General features: G+C 37.8%; 1 protein-coding gene across 3 annotated transcripts in view; it reads left to right on the forward strand.

Annotated features, from left to right (window-relative positions):
• SMC4 (structural maintenance of chromosomes 4) overlaps window positions 1-22,025 on the forward strand; it is a 41,050-nt gene extending 19,025 nt beyond the window's left edge. For all 3 annotated transcript variants that reach the window (XM_080408985.1, XM_080408987.1, XM_080408986.1), the window contains exons 6-24: window positions 967-1,131; window positions 2,173-2,300; window positions 2,815-2,955; window positions 3,878-4,028; window positions 4,875-5,039; window positions 5,886-6,119; window positions 6,719-6,904; window positions 8,730-8,891; window positions 9,432-9,657; window positions 9,756-9,835; window positions 11,752-11,904; window positions 12,053-12,179; window positions 13,601-13,790; window positions 14,734-14,878; window positions 16,020-16,193; window positions 17,698-17,880; window positions 18,716-18,948; window positions 19,621-19,804; window positions 21,710-22,025. In XM_080408985.1, coding sequence (XP_080265111.1) covers window positions 967-1,131; window positions 2,173-2,300; window positions 2,815-2,955; window positions 3,878-4,028; window positions 4,875-5,039; window positions 5,886-6,119; window positions 6,719-6,904; window positions 8,730-8,891; window positions 9,432-9,657; window positions 9,756-9,835; window positions 11,752-11,904; window positions 12,053-12,179; window positions 13,601-13,790; window positions 14,734-14,878; window positions 16,020-16,193; window positions 17,698-17,880; window positions 18,716-18,948; window positions 19,621-19,804; window positions 21,710-21,898 — 3,216 coding nt within the window. In that variant the 3' untranslated portion in view covers window positions 21,899-22,025. The remainder of the gene's footprint in view (window positions 1-966; window positions 1,132-2,172; window positions 2,301-2,814; window positions 2,956-3,877; window positions 4,029-4,874; window positions 5,040-5,885; window positions 6,120-6,718; window positions 6,905-8,729; window positions 8,892-9,431; window positions 9,658-9,755; window positions 9,836-11,751; window positions 11,905-12,052; window positions 12,180-13,600; window positions 13,791-14,733; window positions 14,879-16,019; window positions 16,194-17,697; window positions 17,881-18,715; window positions 18,949-19,620; window positions 19,805-21,709) is intronic.
• The last annotated feature ends 1,159 nt before the right edge of the window (window positions 22,026-23,184 follow it).

Consider the following 23,184-nt stretch of genomic DNA (forward strand, 5'->3'; position numbering starts at 1 on the left):
CTATTGGCTATCTGGCTTACAAATAAGTTGTCTCTTGCTATGTACATAACTACCAGGTTTTTGAAGGAAGAGTAGTTTTTACTCAGTTTGCGCTGATATGTGCAGCATCTGTCACATCAATTCTTGCTCCAGGATACCATTTTCATATTTGTATATTCAATTGCATGTCTTCACCTTCTGATGTATGACCATGCAATTTACAAAACGTAATCCGTATTTTAAAACATTTCATGCTACTCTGTTGTCCTAAGCATAAAATGTAGATAGTGGATTTTTTGTTGTTGTTGGCTGTTTGCATCGGTAAAATAAACAGTCCTTGTCTTTGTCTCTGTTTAGTCTTTTCTAATTCTTATTTTTATAAAAATCAAGTTATTGTTATTCTTCAGGTTAATAATTTAAAGTTGATGCTGTACGTAAAGGAAAGTTAAAAGAAGGAAGGCTAATACTAAAATAATGTTTTTCTGTTTCCAACAAGGAAGTCTCAGCTATATGAATTACAAGTCCAGTTCGTCCATCAGACATGATTTTATGGACCTTCTGTTTTCTAAAAAGAACCCTTCAGGGGCTTCAATCCTGACTAAACTATTTTAAGACTATTAGGTGCTACGTGACCTAGAGGGCATGCTTCATTCTCTTCTTTTTTTAGGTTGGGGAAATACATTTTGAAACCGTAGAGAAATGAAGCAACGTTTAGACCTGAATGTTTGGCTTCAGAAGAGATGCTGGTTTTCGCACACATCACCAGTATGCACTCCGAGGAAATTTTTGTTCATTTTGACCTGTGTTTTCGCAAATGTATTGCTACTCTGAATAGACACTTTAGATTACTATTTTTTTTTGGTTTTGTTTTTACGATGCTAGAGGATGGTCGTATAGCTGCATTGCAAAGATGTTTGTATTTTTTCAGAATGCTAACCCTTTCCCCAGAAAAAAAAAATTTAGAAAACATGAAACTTCTTTTTCAAGGGGGAAGTTGAACAGATCGCATTGATGAAACCGAAAGGCCAGACTGAACATGATGAAGGCATGCTTGAATATTTAGAAGACTTAATAGGATCCGCGCGACTAAAAGAGCCTATTGAGATTCTGTGTCGCAGAGTAGAGATTTTAAATGAACAGAGAGGAGAAAAGGTGAGTCACAAAATTTTGATTGAATTATAAATAAAAAAAAAGCTTACAGTATTTCATTACTGGATTTTTTTAGAAAAAGTTAACAGAGACTTGGGTTATCTTTATCGCATCTGTTGTTTCTGTCCATTCTGAAGTGGGCAGTCAACATCACTTGCCCTTCTCTAAACACTTAAAGTGCTGTTGGGTTTCGATTCCCAAAGGTTTGAATGCTTGAGTTGGAACACAGGATTTTACCTGCTAAACGCTCTTTGATCATATCTGCATGCATTAAATGCTTCTCAGACTGAATAGAGGAACAGATTATCTGAATATATCCAGATAGGGCTTTTTATCTGCCTGACTCCTATTGCTAAATAGCAAATGGGAGAGCAGCAGGGAAACCTCTCACATGCTAGGAAAAGGAAAGGAAGAAGGAGGCAGAGCATGGTGAGGTGAGGCATGCACAGCTGTATGAAGAAGCTTAAAAATACAGAAGATTAGTTGTGACTTGAGCTATGTAGATCTGTTGCAGAACTTGCTTTCATAACATTTTATTGTTGTATTGAGTTCTGAAAATACTAAATAATATCAGAGTTCTCTTTACTTGGGAGTCCTTTGTAAATCCTAATATGTTGCCATCATCATCTTTTTTTTTTTTTTTTTAAATGCTGGGAAGGAAAACAAGACACGTAGTTGCAGGAATTAACTTAAAAGGGGCTAGTCAAAAAGTTGAAATATAGGTAACAGCATATATGACTGTGTATAACTGCTCTATTTCTCACCTACATTTTTCCTTGATTTGCCCGAGCTGTTCCTAGTATCTGTAGGATCCCTTTTTAGTATTAATGGATTGCCCTAAGAGGATAGTTTCTGCTGCAGAAATTGTGATCTGTTACCTCAGAAAGCTTGCAGTGCTACATTGCCTTGCAGAGTTAGTTGTTGAACACCATCTCTCCAGAGGACACCTGTGCTACGAAGGGTGGGTCTGGGGTTTTTCTCCTCATGGTTGGTTCTTCTGTAGTACTAGCAGTAAAGTCAGCTCTGACTCTTTGTTTTGTCTAGTTAAATAGGGTTAAAATGGTGGAAAAAGAAAAGGATGCCTTGGAAGCAGATAAGAATAAAGCCATTGAATTTCTTTGCTTGGAGAACAAAATGATTAAAGAAAAGAGTCATATCTGCCAATACTATATGTAAGTAATTCTCTGAAGTTTTGATTTGGCTTTAATGTAGTGGTGATGTTAAACTCTGCTTCTGTATCTCTAATTGCAAGTATCTTGCATTTCTTAACAGCTGTATCATTCCTTCAAAATTAGTTGAATAGCATGTGGCTAGTGACTTTTGTTTCAAGTTATGAAGTTAAAAGTTTTTGAGACCATTTTCACAAAATCCTTTTAAAAAAACCCAAACGAAAAAAACAACAAAACCCAAAACCAACAATAAAAAAAACTGCTTGCAGTGTTTTACAAAGTAGTCTGGCAAATTAATCTCATGTAGATCATTTAACAACTATTTTCATATGAAGTATCTAAATTGTTAAATTTCCTTGGTGTTTTGTATTAAATTGGTAAGATTACTTGATAATGAGTATTGCATTTAATACTTCACACAATCACTTTAAATTACATTTAATATTGGAAATATATATTCATTATGTTAGCTTTATGGAAAAAAAGTGGAGTTTTGGGTTTTTTTCTGTTTTTCTAGCTATGACCTGAAGAAACAAATAAATGATATGGAAATGCAGAAAGAAAAAATTAATGAAGAAGCAAAGGAAGTTAATGAGAAGAGTAGTAAACTTGCAGACAAAATGAAAACCAAGAATAAAGCTTTGAAAGAACTTGAAAAGTAAGTACTTTAGGTACGGATTTTAAAGCTAAGAGTACTGTGGTTTATATGTTCTGCATATGTGGCATTGGAGTTAACAGGTTTTTCAGAAAAGGCAGTGGTGGTTGTATTACAGGGTGGGGGAACAAACCTGAGAGAGCAGAAATATCCAGTAGTTGCATGGGAAGATGATCAAACACAGGGAGCACAGCTGGGTTTTTCAGTAGTTCTTCTACAAAAAACTTAGAACTATCTGATGAGCAGAGTCATTTACAGTATATCTAAACATTCCCTGGCAGGGATTAAATGGTCTTTTGCACAAAAATATATGTAAAACAATTTCTCATTGGTTTGATTTGGTTCTGCAGTTGCTTCTCTTGCAGAAATCTGGGTAATATTCACAACTACAATAAGAAAATGTCCGATTTTTAAAATTAATTTTAAAGTACATACTTTTTTATATTAACTGTACAAAAAATAATTGGAGATTGTTTCAGCTTTTTAGATATACAAGCATAATACTTAGGTATATGGATGTTAATGATTTTTTTTCTGGTACCCTTATGAATCTTATGCCTAGATTGTGTTTCTCTGAAATTGATTTGCCTGGGTGCCTATCTCCAATCCAGCTGCAATATTAAACTTCTCATCCTCTGTGATCATAGTAAGTTACTTGTGAGAGATGTGAATTATAAATTCTATCAGCAAAAAAATAAAATTTCTGAACATACGTTTAATATTGCTTTGTTAGTTGATCTTTTCCTGATGAAACATGGCTTCCCCAGGGAAAATACTGTGAATACAGTAAGTCTTGGGTGTTGTTTTTGACAGAAAGCTGAGTAGTATTGGTTTAAATTCTATATGCTTACTTACTAAGTCAAGCTGTGTTGGCCTTATTTTTATAGGGTATGGAACAGATGAGACTTTCTTTTTTTCCCTTCAGGAAAATGAATACAATTGCAAAGTGCATAGAGGAAAATAAAGAAAAATTTACTCAGTTGGATTTGCAGGATGTTAAAGCAAGGGAAACTCTAAAACATGCCAAAAGCAGTGCTAAAAAACTGGTGAAGCAACTTGAAAAGGACAAAGAAAAGGTAGCGTGAACTACAACTTGATTTACTTAAAGAAGTATAGTTGGTTGCTCTAGTTGAGAACATCTTTGTGCATCTGGGATAAAATAGCAAAGGACACCAATTGTACTTTGTGCAACAAAGATGGAAAAGTATGTTGTTGGGGTTTTTTTAATCAGATATTTTATGTCATTTAAATCGGGTAGGGATTTTGTTTGCAAATCACTTACTGAAGTAATGCATTATTCTTGCTTAAAGCATTGCTTGTTGCATATCTTACTATGGAAGACTGGCCAGCAGTACACCAGGCTGTTTTCTGCCTAAAGGCAAAGTTAGAAGCTTTCCTGTTGCTTCTCTGTTGGGAGGTCTCATGGTTTGCAAAGCATCTTTTTATCATGTTTGTTGAGATTACAGGAATGTTGCATGTTCTCACAGTTACTACCTTTGCAAAACTTTTTTTTTTTTCCATTTTCCTAGTTCATTTGGTTAATTTAGTGGATATTTTTTACCAAGATGGTTGGTGCCAGCTGTTATAGATCTTAAATCACTCTGGATTAAGACTGGCCTTCTGAAAGTAGGTATTTAAGAATTAAGCCTTACTGTGTTTTAATGACTTGAGTCATTAAAATGTTTTTTTACTGCTCTGGCTTGCGTCTCACTGGATGGGCTCTAGAACTGAACACACTTTGCAAATAAAATCCAGGCCTCCTGCTAGAGCCACAGTGTATCTTACCCTAGAAAAACACCTGAGCTTCCTTAGGGCTTATGCCTCCTGTGACTTCCACATAGCACTTGAAAGGCAGGGTTTAAAGATACGGAGCAACTTTTTTTTCAATGGAAGAGGAAGTTAAAAGTCTTTTCCTTGTATAGGTAGAAGAATTGAAAAAGCTACATTCCAACAGTGAAAAAGCTATCAGCGAAGCAACATCTAAGAAAGAGCTTCTTGAAAAGGCAAAAGAGGCAGAAGAAGAAAAACTCAAGCAGGTTATGGATAGCCTTAAGGACGAAACACGAGGGCTTCAGGAAGAAAAAGAGGTTTGAACTGTTTTGACTTAGTACATTTTCTGTATTAACCGATGTGCATAAGTTATTTACACTTAAAAATTAAATGCTCACAAGACAGTCATAAAATGCTATTTTATATGACAAATACACTGTTTCATGCGTTAGTTCAATGGATCTTAACTGGGAAATTAATTTTGAGTTTATAATCAGAGCTAAATCATTCTCATTAAGTTGTCTGCTTTATATAGTGATCGTGTAAAATCAAATATCATTCATATATGCCAATTAAATAATTCTACACTTTCATTATTTGAACATGCTTTAATTTATTCTCCCATCAAAATGTTTAAGCCAATATGTTGCATAAATAAGTAAGCAGATTTTGAAATGGTGTGTTCTGAGCCTTTTGTGCAGCTGTAGTCTGTCTTTGAATTAGTAGACAATGCTACAATGCTTGGTTATTGTTGTTGATATTACCTGTGCAATCACTAAACACCTGGAGGCTGGAATTCTACCCTGTAAATTTGGGGGCTTATTTTCAGTACTTGAAAACGTATTTTCTCCATTTGCTCTCTAAGTTAGCACATGCATAGGGCTCCTCCCAACTTCCAGTTGAGAAAAGTATACAAAGCTGGTATAGAAATGTTCTGTGATAATTCTCTGATGTTTTTTATAATTATGAAAAATGCCTTATTTAATTTCTGTACAGAATGTTAATAGATTAAAAAATACTTGTTCTTCTAGACAGCATAACTGTTTTCTGCTGACAGGAGAGCTTGTAAGAAAACATGCCTGTTTCCTCTTTCATACAGTGTGACTGATGCAGTAAATCCCACAGTTGTCTGGTTGTAGTTGTAACATTGTCAATTTTTGCAGAGCAAAGAGAAAGAGCTCATGGAGTTTAGTAAAGCAGTGAATGAAGCACGTTCAAAGATGGATGTAGCCCAGTCAGAGCTTGATATCTATCTCAGCTGTCATAATACTGCTGTGTCTCAGTTAAATCAGGCAAAGGAGGCTCTGATGACTGCTTCAAAAACTCTTAAAGAAAGGAAAGCTGCTATCAAAGAAATAGATATAAAATTACCCCAAGCTGAACAGGAACTGAAGAAGGTGAGACTTGACTTTCATATATCTTTGAGTCACAACACAATGTTGCAACACACAAACCAAAGTTCCACTCTTAATTTTAGCAATAATCGTGGTGAAAATAAACAAAAAACTGTCTCAAAATAACATTTAAAAACTATATTCTATATATTCTAATACTCAGTTAACCAGTGAAGTAAGAATTTGATTTCAAAGTTACTTTTGGTTCAGCAGATGTTAACGTTAAGCACTAAAATGAAATCCTACATATCCCTGCAAGAGGATCTGTTTAAATGTCATAATGAGGCACGATAAGATAAATAAATGGCTGTGTTTCTGAGCTTTCTTCGAATTTCACTGCTTGCTCTTATCTCATTCCCCAAAGAAAAAAGGTCCCGCTACCTTGTCCTAAGCCTGATTCATGATTTCATAAGCTGTTGTATTTGTGTCAGTGTACTAAATAGTAGCCAAAGTGTATCCATATAACAGCCATTCTTCTGATAAATGTTTGCTACTTCCACTTTCAGTGGCTGGTATCATTGCCTACACAATTGTGAATCTAAGACTCCCTAAATACAGTAGTTTTTGTGAGGCTATGACAATATCTTTCTTTTAACCATTAGAAAGAGAAAGAGCTTGAGAATCTGAAAAGAGAAGAATTGGGTGCTAAGGATCTTGTTCGAAACCTGCGTCAAAAAGTAGAAGAAGCCAAAATTTCTTTATCACAAAGTCGCAGTCGAGGAAAAGTGCTTGAGGCTCTGCTTCAACAGAAGAAATCTGGAAATATTTGTGGACTATATGGAAGACTGGTAAATTTTAGAAGACTATTATTGTCTTAAGCTTTATGCCAGGGGTCCTCAAACTTTTTGACCAGGGGGCCGGCGTGTGGATGAAGTGGCAGGCAGTCATCTGCGGCTGCTTGGTTTCCCCCCCGAACCCCCGGGGGGGGGGGGGGGGGGGAGGATGGAGAACAACACGGGACGGGGGGGTTCTGTAAATACGGGCGGCCGGATTGAGGACCCTGGGGGGCCGTATCCGGCCTGCGGGCCGTAGTTTGAGGACCCCTGCATTATAGGAACAGAGCGGTATTTCAGTAACTGAAAGGTAAAATTCTCTGCTCTGGTGCTATGAATTTGGACAGCAGAGCTGCAAATCTTATGGACTTGCTATAAATTAAAAAGAGAAGATTGTTGAGGTTCCTGTGTTCAGCACAGAGTAAAGGCAATGGCCATGAGAAAGCTTTGTGTTTTGGTGGGCTAATATTTAAGCTAAATCACTTAGCTGCAGTCTCTATGGTAATATCCTCAAGCCAGGAATACTAACATCTTGTAAACCTGTCCATGCTCTGGTCCTGCCTGTGCTCCTGTGTTTGGGTATGGCTGACAGCTGTAGCGATTCTGATTCATTTGAACATACGTGCTGGAGAGGTAGTGTGGAGTAGTGCTTTTTACCTTCTGCTGCCACAGAAGGTAGAGTCGGTCAGTAACCACACACTTGGTAGGACTGCCATGGAACTTAAAAAAAAATCTTCCAACTTGTATGTAACTTCATGTGGAATTGTACACTTTTTTTCCTCCTCCAAAAGTTATAAAATTTGATGATCTCTTTGCTGTTTATTTCCTCTTGTTTTACTTGCATACATGTCAAGTCAAAAGAGTAATATTGTTTCCGAAAACAAAGGAAAGCTATGTCATAGCAAAAAGTTGAGTGTTATCAGTTCTCTCTAAGCAGCGTTGATTTAAAGTTCTGAAAACTTGCAGCTGGAGTAGAGTTCTTAATTCCTTTTTTCTCACTAGCACTGAACTGGTGCTAATGCATATCGCTAAATGCAAAAGTGTGATTTTTGTATTCTGCAGTTTTCTCTTTTTTTCCCCTACCTGCTCATCCAAGGAAAATTATCTCTGCTTCAGAAAAATTAGTCTATGTAATGTACATTTGAAAAATGTGTGTATAGACTTGTTTAAAAAAGATGAAGTTCTAACAGCAGCAGACCACTGTCTAGCACAGCTGGCATGAATTTTGTCTCATACTGTTATCACCTGCCGCAGAGAGGAGTGTGAGGTTAATCTGTTCTTGAATAACTCGCAGTTGGCTGTGCATGCTGTTTTTCTCTGCCGATGAACAAGAATTTTCCAAAGGTGATGAAACCCCCATACCTGTTTTTCAGATCACTGCAGGACAGCACACAGAAGTGTATGACTTGCTGGGTCCTTCCCAGCTCACCAACAGTAAAACCATATACGGAACACATGAAATTATTTTTTTAGGCCAGACTGTCTCTCCAAAATGCTAGCATATACAATTTAACATTTGCCTACAGTAAATAAATCAAGGCTACCTCATTGCTCTACCAGAAGCACCACTTTTGAAGCTTGGGTATATGAATTTCTGCTATGGGAGTAAGTACATTAGAAATACGTAAATAGCAGTGTGCAGGAAAGGCAGGTGTGGTATTATTTTACAAATACTAATTAAGGTTCAAGTTTTTTTCACAGAAAATCATTTTATAATTTGTTTTCATCTCATTTCACTTTGTGTAAAGTTTTTGTCATTTATTTTTTAATACCAAGAGAAAACATTGATGCCAAGCTAATCAGTGTACTTCTGCCTCCCCCTGCAACCCTCAATTATTAGGGAGACTTGGGAGCTATCAATGAGAAGTATGATGTTGCTATTTCATCGTCTTGCGGTGCCTTGGACGACATCGTTGTTGATACAATTGATACTGCACAGAAATGTGTGGATTTCTTAAAGGCGGGAAAAATTGGAATTGCCACATTTATAGCCCTGGACAAAGTAAGTACTGGCACTTTGGCAAAACAAATTGTTGATTTGTCCTACTGTACATAGTATTCATATTGTATAAGTATAATGTATTGATATATTTGTGTATAAATATGTATTATATGTGAATAATTACGCTGTGTATGTATTAATACAGCCAAAACTAAAATATAATATGTTGGTACCTTAAAACATTCTACTGGCAGATAACATTTATTTACAGAGAATTACAAGGTTTTTAGATAACCTATGTGTACAGCAAATGTTTGGTGTGTCTATTTTTATATTTAGGGTTTTTTTTAACAAATTAGCAAACTTAATAATCCAAGTGATCTAGCAACTGTAAACTATGAAAACTATAAAAGAGAACAATGAGTTACCTGATTTTATAATTAAACTGGAAGTTAGTAGAGATCCCCAAGGAAGGAAGCTTGACTGGTAATTGCAACGGGCTTGAATTTGCTTTAAAGTCTTAGCATACCTTAGAATAATGAAATTAACTCGTAATTTGGCCTAAGGAATCTCTTTCATTTATCTATCACTTTGATGTAGATGGCTGTATGGGAAAAAGCATCTGAAAAAATCCCAACTCCTGAAAATATTCCTCGGTTGTTTGATCTGGTGAAAGTAGAAGACAAGAAGATTCGCCTGGCTTTTTACTTTGCCTTACGTGATACTCTAGTAGCTAATAACTTGGAAGATGCTACCAGAGTGGCATTCGGAAAAGATAAAAGGTGGAGGGTGGTAACGATGCAAGGACAGGTCATTGAACAGTCAGGTATTTAAGTGTAAACTTAAGATTATATTTTAAGCACTTTATAGATGACATCTAAGCACAGTAAGTTTGCTAACTTCTTTTCATCTCTCTTACTCTAGGAACAATGACTGGTGGTGGGAGTAAAATAATTAAGGGCAGAATGGGTCCCTCAGTCATAATGGATGTTTCAGAAGAAGAGGTTGGTACATAATCTTAATTAAAAGTGGAATTTCATCAGAGTTCCTTATGTTCTGGCAGTTTATACACATGTGCTATTTTCTTTGAAATCTGTATGAGTAGCTAACAATCTGTGATGCAAGATACATTAACAATGATTTATAAAGCTAAAAATTCCCCAGGTTAGCATAGATTATATTGCTTTTAAGTGCAGTTGTTCACAGCCCAGCTATCATATGCCTATTACTTAATTTTTACTCTCATAGTTCTGCCTTTGCTAGCTTGGAAACTGATTGAAGATACTGAGCTTAAGGAACAATTAAGCTGCAGAGCAGCATACACAAACTCAAGAGCAAGAAAAGACAGGTTGAGTCCTTCATTTTATGTCCTTGTAAGATTTGGCAAGGAGTGGCAGAGCTTTCCTTCCAGTTTGTATTTTGAGAATGTTTTAGAAAATAAAGGTACAGCTTGCTTTTTGTTCTGAATTCTTTTAGGTTTTAGCCTGTAGTTTTATTTAGTACAGTTGTAGCCTGGGTCTTTTCTGCCTAGTACCTGCTGATCAACTTAACTGTGATCAAAGTGCTAGTACCTCTTCAAGAAGACAAACTCGCCTGTGTAACTGTCAAGTAACCATGGCTCCTGACATCAGTCCTTTCCCTACAGAAGACGGAACGTTTGCTCTTCAGGAATGAGAGCTATAAGCAACACAAGGGTTGGACTTTTGCTAAGGACACTGAAGCAGTAGTTCGTGTTTTTTAGATGAAAATACTTTCAAATCTGAGAACTTCAAAATCAGTCTCAGCTGTAAGGTTCTCTCTATGGGATTTCTCTGCTGGAGGAGATAACCATGTCACTGCCTTTGCTGACATTTCTGTGCTTTTTGGTTTCATCACCGAGAGGTTAAAATATCTATCTATTCGCCTCTCATCTGTCGTCTGTAGTTTCACCTTCACTCAGCTTGGAAAACAGGATTGCACTGGCCAAGAAAAGATACAATTCTGCAAACCCTGGAGAGTTTGACACACCACGCTTTTTTTTTTTGTCAAGCCTTTTCAGATAATGCTGTACTCTTAAAGAACTAATGAGCTAATCTCATGGACAAAGCATTACTGCCCTGGCCTTGTAAAGGGCCAATAAATACATAAGGCAGCTCATATTGAGTTCTTATTAATTAAGGGACTTTGCTATTTCTGGTCTCCACGCTTCAGATTTATTTGTTGTGTTCTCTCCAAGAGACAGACTTATGTACTGTTTTCTGTTCCATCCATGAGAGATACTGTGGCATTTTGTAAAGATTAGTAGCTGTAACTTCATTTCTCCACTTTCAAGAGTTTTGGCTCTATACCTGTCTAGCGTAGTGGACAGCTCCAAGTAAACAAGTATATTGATAATCTGCAGCTGTTAGTTCTCTGTGTGTAAAAACAGAAAATGGGCTGAGATCTCTAATGTGTCCTTATTCCTTTTGCTCTTGAAGGTGAATTGCAAGGCTTGGTCGCTTGGCCAGTTACCATGTGCAAAAGCTTGTCTTCTTAACAGCAGGCTACAACAGGAACCACAAGCGTCAAATTTTACCTATATTAAAAACTGCTTCTAGCTTCTGCTTGCGTGTGTTTTGCTTTCTGCCTTCATCATTCTGACTTAAGCCTTTGAAGCTTATCTACATCTACTTCTATTTCATTAAAATAATTCTCCATTACAACCTATTTTGACAAGGATTTTTCAACTTGATTTTTCTTATGCTTGCTCCTCTTGTTTTTGACTATTATCACTGATCTCCTCAGCAGTCAGTCTCCCGTTTTGTGTCCAGCTACAGCAAATTTTCAAGTTTTTATTCCACTTTCTTGTATTTTGAGAGATCATAGGCTGTCAAGCACATGAATAAGACCTTGCTGTGAAGTGGTGACATTAGGCAAATGATCGTATCTCATCTTTGTGTAGGTCAGTAAAATGGAATCTCAACTGGAGAAAGATTCTAAAAGAGCAGTACAGTATGAAGAAGAGAAATTACAACTTGAAGGAGACATAAGAAAACTGTACCAAGATGTTTGGGAAATGAGAAATACTTTGGAAAAGTATAAAGCAAGTATCCAGGTGAGCAAGTTTATTATTGGAACAGTATCTGGCTTCTCCAGGAATGTGCAGGAGCATAACTTCTCACCCTTAGCTTAACATAGTCCTTGTTTTAGTGTCAAGGATCTCTTCAAAGTACAGGATTCTAACACAGTTGTGTTTTCTATAGAATTTGTCTGAACAAGAAATATGTCTAACAACCCAAGTTAAGGAACTTGAAGCTAATGTAATTGCTGCTGCTCCAGACAAAAACAAACAGAAAGAATTGGAAAAAACCTGTAACAGTTATAAAAAAGGTAGGCTTTCTGGAGAGGGGATTACAGATAAAAATTGCAGTCATGTTCTTTAACTAATACAGGAATGGATGGTTAAAACTTTGTTCTTTGAGATTACCAGCACGGTACTGGATCTTGGTTTGGAACCTTATTTCTTCTGAGGAGGGCAATAAAAAGTGCTTCTAGAGATAAGGATGTTAAAACTCTTTTTTTGCAATTGTTCAAGTTCATATTTGAGTCAAGCTAAAGTAAACATTATTTTTAGGGGGTTCGTTTATTTGGTTAGATTTTGGTGGCTGTATTACATACAGATTCACAGGGAAGCTTAGTTTAATTAAAGGTAAGAATTCTTCATGTGGAGGTAAAGGCTTTTGCTGTGCCTTGACTGGCTTATTATGTGACTTTAAAATTACTACCCTGTATTCTGTTGTGGGCACACTGCACCCCTGTGCTTTTTGTGAAGGTTGTTTATTCTGAGAACTTGAGTAACAGTTTCTCTGAAGAAACTGGTAGCTTTGTAAAGTAAACCTTGTCTGCTTTGTATTTCTTGTGCAGGGAATAATAGGAGCATAGTAAAACATCATTCCCTTCCCCCCACAATTATTTCATAGCATTTTAGGAAAAAGAATATGTACTACTGTTCTCTCTGTGCCTCTTTTGAACAGTATAGCATCAGGAAAGTATGAATGTATGATTCCTCAATCACACTGAAGTTTGATGTTATAAATATTTTCTCTTAATATTTGTAGCAAATAATGGAGAGACACAAACCTGTGTTCTCTGGAGAGATGACTGCCTGCCACATTTCAAGCCTCTGCTCTACTGCTTCTGTCCCCAAAAGGAAATTAAATCTGTAGCAAACTTAGTGAGGGACTTTGTTTTGCCTTTAGAATGCTAAAGTGCTATGCGTGTTATTTTTGAAAGCTGTTCAACGTATTAAGGTGGTTTTGTTGAGTTTTAAATAGAAGCTAATTAAGGAAACTTACTTACCTTGAAGGTAGAGTAGGCTATCTTATTATTCTGCATGCTGTAGTAACCACACGGTAACACCAGTTACTAAGCAATGGTTAGTGGCCAGTTCTTAAAATTTAACCTCTGAGCATTTTTCCATTAAATAAATGCAAAGAATGAAGTTTGGAATAGCTTCTTATGTACTATCTCATGTATTTATCTTAGATATATCAAGTAATCCAACTAAAATTTTTTGTGGTTTCCACCAAAAAAGGCTTGGTAGTGTAACAGTGTCAGAAAGATGTGGGTGGTATTTTTTTCTTTTTGCCACAGTGAAAAAAACCCCGTTTTTCATAGTATGAAGAAATATGTACACTTCTCAATATATTAATACAGCAGAGCTTTTTATCACTTAAATTGTGACGTGTTGCAGGAGGCCAGTGTTCCTAGGGACAGCATGATGACCTTAACTCAATTTTGTTTATCGACAGACTATGACCGTGTTGCTGAGAAAGCAAGTAAAATAGAAAATGAAGTTAAACGATTACATAACCTCATAATGGATATCAATAACCATAAAATTAAAGCACAACAAGACAAACTTGATAAGATCAACAAAGACATTGACGAATGTACTTCAGCTATAACCAAAGCCCAAGTGGCAGTCAAGACTGCGAACAGGTATGGCAAACGTGGCTTGCTGGGCTGTAAAGCTTTGGTCTGTAATTGTCTATTGCTGCAATTCCTGTTTGATTAGTCAGATCTTTGGCGGTGGGGGTGGCATTTGTCAGGCTAGAAGAGATGATTTTCACCTCTTCGTGGCTAGAGGAAGCCTGGAGGGAGGAGGTCATAACCTTTCAAACTGAGACTGGTTCTTAATTAAGAACCATAATCTTTGTTAATTACTGTGCTTTAAAGGCAAAGGATCAAAGACCTAGAAAGCCTAGTGAAACCTGACCAAGGAGAGTCATGTCAGCCTTCAAATAGCTGCATCTGTTGGCATCGGTGCCTGCAGGACATTTGCTTGTTTTAAGCAGTCTCCATAGCTAAAAATCCTGTGACCTGAAAATCTTAATTTTCAGTTGCATGTCTAATACTGTAAATGTTGCTTGTGTCAAGGAGGTAAAGGGAAATAAAATCTTTTGTTTATAAATAGGAAGATGAAAAAGTCACGTTAATTTGTTTTTTTTCTGTTAATACTTGCCTATAGCTGAAATGCAATCTTTCAGGATAAAGATTCAAAATAGCATTTAATTGCCATGCAGTGGAGCAGTTCAAATCTGAGGAGACTGATTTCATTATGAGACATGTCAGGAAATAAAATGTGAATTATTTTTTTTGTTAGCTTAACAATGCATAATGAATACTTATAACAAATGTCAAAACTGTCTCTGAAAGGGCAGATGAAGTCATTTAATGAGGCTTGTCTGTCTGCTGTATGTTTAAGGAAGACAACTTTGTTTTACTTGGATATCTCAAGAGTGTGAGAGTTGAGGCATAAATAAGCACTTCCTATTTAGTTGTCAATAGCCACTGAACAATCTTTACAAGGTTGTGTTTCTAGATTACCTTATGTCCTACTTGCACTCATGTGAGCTATACAAACATCTTGGTACCCATGCAGAAACATGAAAAAATCTGAAGAGTCTGTTCTTCACACCGAGAAGGAAATTGAAGATAACAAGAAACAAATTGAAGACTTAACAGAAGAGCTGACTGCACTAGAAGGCAAAGCTATTGAGGTTATGAATGACCGCAAGCAAGCTGAAGTAAGTGTCATGTTAATTTAGTGTATTTTTTCACAGAGGATGTCTGTGAAATAAATTTTCAATAGTAGTTATTGTGCCAGAATTGTTTTAACAGCTGATGTCTCTCAGCTTTCATCCTTAGACTGCCAGGCAGGCCTAGCAAGGGGTCGCATTAGCTGGTAGTATCTTTATTTATTTAAAAAAACCCAACCAACCAACCAACCAAACGAACTGAAACCACCTACCAAAAAGCTACCTTGCCATTTAAGCCTCAGACTTGACAGTGCTGGTCTAGAGTATCTTTTTCTCTGATACTCTACTACTTATCCTCCAAAAATTCCCATGGGGATAAAATGGCAAAGAATATTCTTTTCTGTATCCCACCGTATATTGTGGGCATTCATACAACATTAATGATTTTATTTAATCGTTAATCAAAGTTGGCCTTTAAATACAGATGCCGGGGGTGGGGGTAAAATTAGGGCAAGACAGTCCTAGTATGCAGTCTGGCCTTCAACAAAAATCAGAATGATGAGTTCTATCCTTATTATATCCTAGTTACAGCCTTCTAGCCTTCGCAAATTTTGTTGTACAGCTGCAGAGTGGCATTCCACCATGGTCAGGGAATGGGAATGGTGTTCTTTTTTGTTTTTTCTATACTTACCTGGAAAAATCTGTTGACCCAGTTTTCTGAGGCTAAGAAAAAAAATCTTAAACCAAGTTTCCCTGAAGAAATTACTGGTTTTAAAACTTGCTTAACGATAGATCTTTTCTCCAGTTATGTGACACTTCAGTTTCCCATCTAGATTTATGTACAAGAGTGAGTGAAAACAACCAGGATGGCTGGAATTCTTCCATACAAAGCTGTTTCTTTGAGACAGCCTTTCTCTAAAACTGCCTTTTAGCTAAAAACATCCGAATGTAGGACTTGTTTGATCCAAATCTGGAATGAAAATAAAAACTGCAGCGTATTTTCAGTCATTCCAGAATTCAGGAACTAGGTTGATCTAAATACAAGAATATGTATTTGTTTACATCAATACATAGGACTGTGGAGAGTAACGCTGTGAATAATATAATGAAAACAAATCTATAACCTGAGAAAGCAGTAATGTTTATGTAGGAAACTGATTCATGCACTTTTTTGGTCATTTCTGTTTAGGAAGCATTGCCAGCAGTTCAGGAGGAGCACCGTGGTTTACTCGAGGAGATTAAAAACATTCAGGATGATGAACACACCCTTCGAAAAGAAGCTCTTAATATTAAGCTGAAAACTGAACAAATTGATAGTCATATTTCTGCACACCAGTCGAAGATGAAATACTGGCAAACAGAGGTAGGGAAATTGTTTCGTTCCTAAAACTTGAACGATAAGATCTCAAAAGATTAGTATGTTGAATATGTCGACGTGCAGTTAGAAAACAGGTAATTTGGGAGAAAATTCATATTCAGCTCACAGTTTATTGGTGTTTATGCTATAAAAAACAAATCTAAAAAAGATGACCCTTCTGTCTTTTACTTTTCTGGTTTACATACAAGATTATGAATTAGCTTCTAGCTTTTCAAGTTTTCTTTATGAAAGTATGGTAGGATAACTGTAACTGACATAATGCTGTCTACGAGTAATTAAGAGCAATGAGGAAAAAATAAATAGGCCATAAACAGGAACCAGGAGACATTTTGTGTCTGCGTATCCTCTCTGTAGATACTGGAAAATGTTTTAAAAGGGTAGGCACCCTCCTAGTTGAGAGAAAAAAAGCAAGACGTTGATAACTAAAACACAAGTTATGTGTAACTACTTGGTGCTGCTTCCACTGAGCTGTTCTTTATAAATTGGCAAGACCTTTTCCTTGAAAGCATTTCACCTAAAACTTGTAGTCCATTTGGTACATCAAATTGCCTTTCCCCAATGATAGATAATTGGGCTGACAGGAATTCTGTGGGGCCAGCAAAAAAATTTGCTCCTCAGAGGTTGCTGGTTGAACCAGCTCATGAGTAAATTGGAGTCAGTGGGAGTAAGGAATTGCTAACTCTAGATGCTACAACACCTAGCTTCTCAGGCTTGGAGCTGTATGGACTGCTGGCAGCCAGCCTTCACACAGGTGGACGCACAGATAGCTTTACTCACACCTTATTTCTTGCCATCTAGTTCTGTTGAACGAGCTAGTTCTAAGTGTTTGACATGCGGTGCGTTCATTCCAAAGTTGACTGACCAGCTTCTGGGAAGGGCTCTTAATCCTTCTGGAAACAATTCTGCACGGAATTCTGACATTTTCTGGCCCATAGATTACTTGAGCACAGAGTTAACACCTCTTGAAACTCAGGTGTGTGCTCAGGGGGGCATGCTCTTTTTATTATATATCCTTTCTACTTCATATTTAAATCCTGTAGACCAGCAGATGACCTCGCAATGCACAGTGCCCTTCATACCCTTGTTAGTATGATGATAACGGGGACAGCTACCCAGCAAGCAAAGCTGCTGTCAGAAGTTCTCCAATCTTGACCATGCAAAGTATTAAGTATATAGTTGTTGAAGTTCTGTGGCATCAGTAAAAATGATTTCCTCCTTATATGCTACTGCTCCTCTCACAGGGAAATCTCCTTTGTAAGAATGATGGATATAATTTCCAGGAACAGAATATTAGGGTAAAAGGATAAGTTGTCTTTTTCACAGCTCATTTTTAAATGTGTTTTTTAAAAGTTATGTGAAGAATCTTTGAATGTTTTGAGATTGGAAGCTTCAGTATGTACTAATACAGAATATGTTTATTTTACAAACATGTTCATGTGATAACTACTGTGATCTTTAAAGGTTTCTAGTGACTGGTTTTGAATTTCAGGTATCAAAATTGTCACTGCACCCCATAGAAGATAAACCACCTGAAGAACTTCCAGTATTAAGTCAAGAAGAGCTTGAGGCTATCAAGGATCCAGATGTCATCACTAACCAAATAGCTCTGCTGGAAGCCCAGTGCCAAGGAATGAAACCTAACCTTGGTGCTATTGCAGAATATAAGAGGAAGGTAAGCTTAGTTACTGCTGTCTAGTAGTAGGATTAATCTTTTTGATATTGTGTTACCTGCTGGGGCAGTAACATGGTACGCCCCCCGTCTGAGGCAGCAAGCGTTGTGTAGACAGCTTTATTGCTTGCCTGTACTTCAGTCTGTACAGAACTCGTGTCATTGCTTCTGAAGTACGGAGGTGACCTTCCAGCTGTGCATTTTTCTTCAGGTGAGTGTTCAAATAGATCCTGCCCTCAAAGCGCATCCCAAACCACACTCTTTCTAGGTGACTGAAGAGACAATCTCACCTACGGGCATACTAGGGGAAGGGGGTGCTGCTGTTCTTCCGTTTCTTTCTTTGGCAGACTGAAATGGAACCCTTGTATGTTCCCTTTCTCTGCTGCAGGCCATGCTGTTGCTAGTGTCCTGAATATTTGTTAGCTCGTACTTAGCCAAGTATGACAGTTGTATCTAGAAATTTACGTACGCCTTTTATATGTGATGTCAGGTGAAGACAACTTTCTCCTGTGAAAGTTTTATTTAGAGTCAACTAGTCTTGACATACTAGGCAGATCCACAACAATACTAGGACTTTTTTTTCTCCTCACAATACTCACTTCAGCAATATTGGACTGTTCAACACATTAAATTTTTCTTTTATTCTAACATGGGTTTTCCATCAGCCACTTAGAGATGAGAAAAAAGAGAAAGGTTGGATTTGTTCTTTTGTTTCAAGGCTCTTAGCCATTATGGGGAAAATAAGTTTTCAAACGGTAGGGAAAATAGTTTAAAATCTAAACTAAGGAGACAACTTCTTTAACTGTAATTTTGGTGGTTTGGGGTTTTTTTTCTACAGGAAGAGCTATACTTGAAACGTGTGGGTGAATTGGATGACATTACCACTGAGAGAGACAACTTCAGACAAGCTTTGGAAGATATTAGGAAACAAAGGCTACATGAATTTATGGCAGGATTTAACGTAATAACAACTAAACTGAAGGAGAACTACCAGATGCTTACTTTGGGAGGGGATGCTGAGTTAGAACTTGTGGATAGTCTGGACCCCTTCTCCGAAGGAATCGTATTCAGGTTTGTCAAAATACTTTGTATTACTGCTCTAATCTAATAGTGGTATTGCTTTTTTTCAGTGTGCTTTTTAAGTAAATTTTCATTGATCATCAGCTAACCACGACAGTCCCCCTCTTGGCAAGATACTGACAGGAGCCACAACTTTTTAGCACTGAGATTGATTTCTCCTGGAGAAATAAGTAACTCACTGCAGTTAGAAAGCTTTGGCTTTGAAGTAATTTCTCAGGCTTTCCTAATCCCCAAATCATTTCATTCTGCCCAGGGGATCATGTCAATCACATCTGTAACTGAAGATTGTTCTGTTGTAAATGCTCCTAAGAGTACATGCGTTACTTAAAGAGTAGAACGGCACTTTTGAAAGATAATTAAATAGCGGTTTGTAAGTGTTCTAGTTCCTATAGAGAATGGCAGAGTGTTACAGCAGTCCGAGTTCAGGTCAACATCAGCTGACTACACAGCCGTGTGTGCACCCAGGGAGTTACTCCTTGGTGAGTAGAAATAATCCAGTTTGCTACCTCTGAGCTGCAGAGGACTAAGAGTATCAAGCAGCTCATCCACTGTTTTAGTCAAGCTTCTTTATGTGTCATTCGCTCCTGTCTTGTGACTTGCTTTTCACCACAACTAACTTCAATTGAGAACAGAGATAAGTTACAAACTCTTAATTTGTTTCAGTGTTCGGCCTCCGAAGAAAAGTTGGAAGAAGATATTTAACTTGTCAGGAGGAGAGAAGACTCTTAGTTCACTGGCTCTAGTTTTTGCTCTTCATCATTACAAGCCAACGCCGCTTTATTTTATGGATGAGATTGATGCAGCACTTGACTTCAAAAACGTATCTATTGTAGCATTTTACATATATGTAAGTATTTCATGGTAACTAGTATAATCTTCCTAAGATATTTTCTTCTCTGCCAGAAAAACAAAGTAGTAACACAATTATGGCCAGATTGAAAAATCTGGAATGATAGAATATTATTAAGTGGAAACTATGTACTAAGCAGATTTCCAGAAAGGTGCTTACAGTGTTGCTTTCTCTGTATTTTTTCTAAGCTGCTAAGCTTAATTCTTTCCTGAAATGTGGCAACTAATAGAGGATTTACAAGGTTTTTTTCCCTCCAAATCCTGTTTCAAAAGCAGTCTAAGGAGTGCTAGAATTTGCCAAAGGTGCCACATTTCCTTGCTGCTACTGCTTCCTTTTTAAAAAATAGTCTTTCCCCAAAATAATCAACTGTAGTCAGCTGAGAATACAGTAACTTATTTAGCTCTTAGTAATGTGTTCAAGTATCCAAGTTCATGATTTCATTCTCGGGAGCAGCCAAGGTTCCTTGGTTTTTTACTTCCATTTCATTAACATGAGCTGTTTCCCATAGGCTTCTTTGATCTGTGTCTTTATTAGTGTTCTTTTTCTCTCATGCCTTTAAAAAGTCTGTCATTGCTGTATTTAAGTGAAACAAACATTTACATTGCTACAGTTCTGGTTGCTAATTTAAACTTGGGATTTTCAGAACTATCCAAGGTAGAAGCACCCTAGAAGTACCAAAGACTGATTAGCTACTTAAAATTAGGGAAACACTTCAAAGATGCCTGCCTACAAATGTAGTTTTAACCTTTGCTTCCACAATACTCGTACTTTCACAAAGGAGGGTCCATCACCCAGATGGGGTTTGGTAGAGCAAAGAGTTTCATTTCAGCTGCAGTGTAGACTAACACTTAAATTTAAAACTTAGAGTAGTTTAGCTCTTAAATGCGAGTTAGAGCTTAGTGTAGAGCTGTAGCTTGTATTCTGTATACAGCTTCTAAATTAGTAGTCCTAGGAGAAAAGATCGGTATTTGAGCCCTTCTTATTACATCTAGCCCAAAGCTTCTGAACCTCCTAAAATTCGATGTAAAGACAGAACGTGGGTACACGCTGCGAGCCTCCTCCAAGTGATGAAGTGCTTTGTTAGCACAGGGAGCGGTGGCCAGCCCGCGCTCTGCCCTGCTAACTGCTGCACAGCCCGCGCAGGGGCCTGCCAACCTAACCAGCTCCACCCACATTGCTGGGTGTTCGGAGATGGCTGAAGGGGGTGAAGACGCCCCTGTGCCACACTGTACCCTACGGGCTGGATTTTACCCAGCTGTGCAATCCCACTTAGTTAGCAGTTGGTCCTTACTGGATTTCTCCAGTGTGGCAGCAACAGCAGCTACACTGATTCTGCCAGATTCTTAAGGATAAAGTTTGTTTTATTTTTAAAGCATCACCAAATTTAGATATTGTTACCTCTCGTCGTTCAGGGTCACAGAACTAGCGTTCATCAAGGCTTGTCATCATTAGCCAAGGGCTTTCTTTCCCCTATTTCCATGCACTGAGAACAGGTTTGTTTTCATTCTTAGAGCAAGGGTTGCTTTGACAATTCAGGTAACTTAATGATACCCACCTTCGGTAAATCTTGTGGAATTCATGTTAAAACTATGGTGAATTGCAACTATGGAAAGCAATTATATATCTTTAGTCGAATTCCCTTGAGTAGGCTGTGTAAAAGATAAAAGGAGGAGACTCACTGAAGTACAGAGCAGTGCTTCATGCTGATAGCCAGGCTGGGAGCATGTTGTGCACCTACTGATTATGGACAGCAGGGACTCAGAGGCCTCATCACCTGCAGACTTGTTGACTGACATACTTCTAGCGATGTTTTCATCAGTTCCTAAAACCTGAATACGGAGATCATACAAGAACAGAGCTTTCTGAAATGCTGTGGGCTAACACAAATAACTTCTGTTTCAGGAACAAACAAAAAATGCACAGTTCATCATCATCTCCCTGCGAAACAACATGTTTGAGATTGCGGACAGATTAATTGGAATTTATAAGACTCACAATACCACGAAAAGTGTGGCAACAAACCCCAAAGTTATCGCTTCAAAAGGACTGGCTGAACTTGCGGCTCGTGGGTCTAGTATAGCTCAAAAGTAGCGAGGAATAAAGTTCCATTCTTACTGCTGTTTGTATCTAAGATACTTTTGTATTTGAGATTTTTTTTAATTTCAGTTTTGTGTTTTATTAATAAAATCAGCGTCAATAAATTCCGTTTTTCAAATTACACAGTCTATATAGATTTTAATTATGTGACCTGAGTTTAAAAAAAAAAAGCTGTTGTTTCCTAAAGCTTACCCATGGAATATTAAAATGCAGCTAGATACATAATTTAAGTCAATGCTTGCCTTCTGCGTTTGGTTGGAAATGCCTGTATGGCTGCATATACCAAACAATTGCTTTTCAATATCTTCAGAGCGTCCTGTATTGTTTGATTATACAAGTTCTAGTGAGTAAAGGCAGTGTACAAAATTATTTCCCTGTATACGATAAGGATGTCATATATGTTATGCTGCACGGTTTGGGACTAAGCTGTTTGTAGCCATTTTGTAATGAATTGCTTCAGTTTAGGAAGCTGCTCTTCAGTTATTTTCCTCTCCCCTCCCACAGGGCCTGCTCCTCCCTCAGCTGCGGCCACGCTGTGCGCTCGGGTTTGTGAAGGCAGGAGTTGCCATCTGCTCGCTTCTGCTGTCCCGCACAAAGGGCTCGGCTCTTCCTGGGGAAGATTTGGTGAGGTTGGGTGAAGCTGCACCTGGCTGTGACAGGCAGCTCTCCCTTCCCATCAGCAGCATCTCAACACTCCACTGTACAGGTTTTGCTTCAAATCCCACGCCTTTTTTTTTTTTTTTTTTTACTTTAGGAACTGAAATTATGTGGTTTACCCCAGAAGCCAGCCCAGTATCTGGCACACTTGCACCACTACTGCTCCTGGTGCTACGCTTCCTGGGGAAAAAACCAGCTCCGTCACAGCTGTGCTGCTGCTCAGTGGAAAAGCTGACCAAGAGGAGCCGGTGCTGCTGGGCCTTGTTTACATTCCCAGCTCTTGCTATGTTCGTACCTGGTCAGTTGATCCTGCCTGCTGCTGTAGTCCCGAGGTGGTTCCTTATGCCTCCAGCTAAATCTGGCATGATTGGCCCAAATCCGGTGCAAGCTTCACCCTGTCCTAAAAGGCACAATCAGCAACATGGACTGAAGCAGGGGGGTAACATAATTTGCTATAAAGTGTAGAGATACACTTTCTACGTAGTCTTAACCATTAAAATCACCCCACATACATTAATTTTCACTTGACAACATCTGATATCAAGTGATGTGTACGTGCACCACAGACTATTGCCAGGAACAGATCTTGGTGTCGTACGTGGGCAGTTTTCAGAAACCACAGC

Source organism: Falco punctatus (genome assembly GCF_963210335.1).
Source record: "Falco punctatus genome assembly, chromosome: 13".
NCBI classification, from domain to species: domain Eukaryota; kingdom Metazoa; phylum Chordata; class Aves; order Falconiformes; family Falconidae; genus Falco; species Falco punctatus.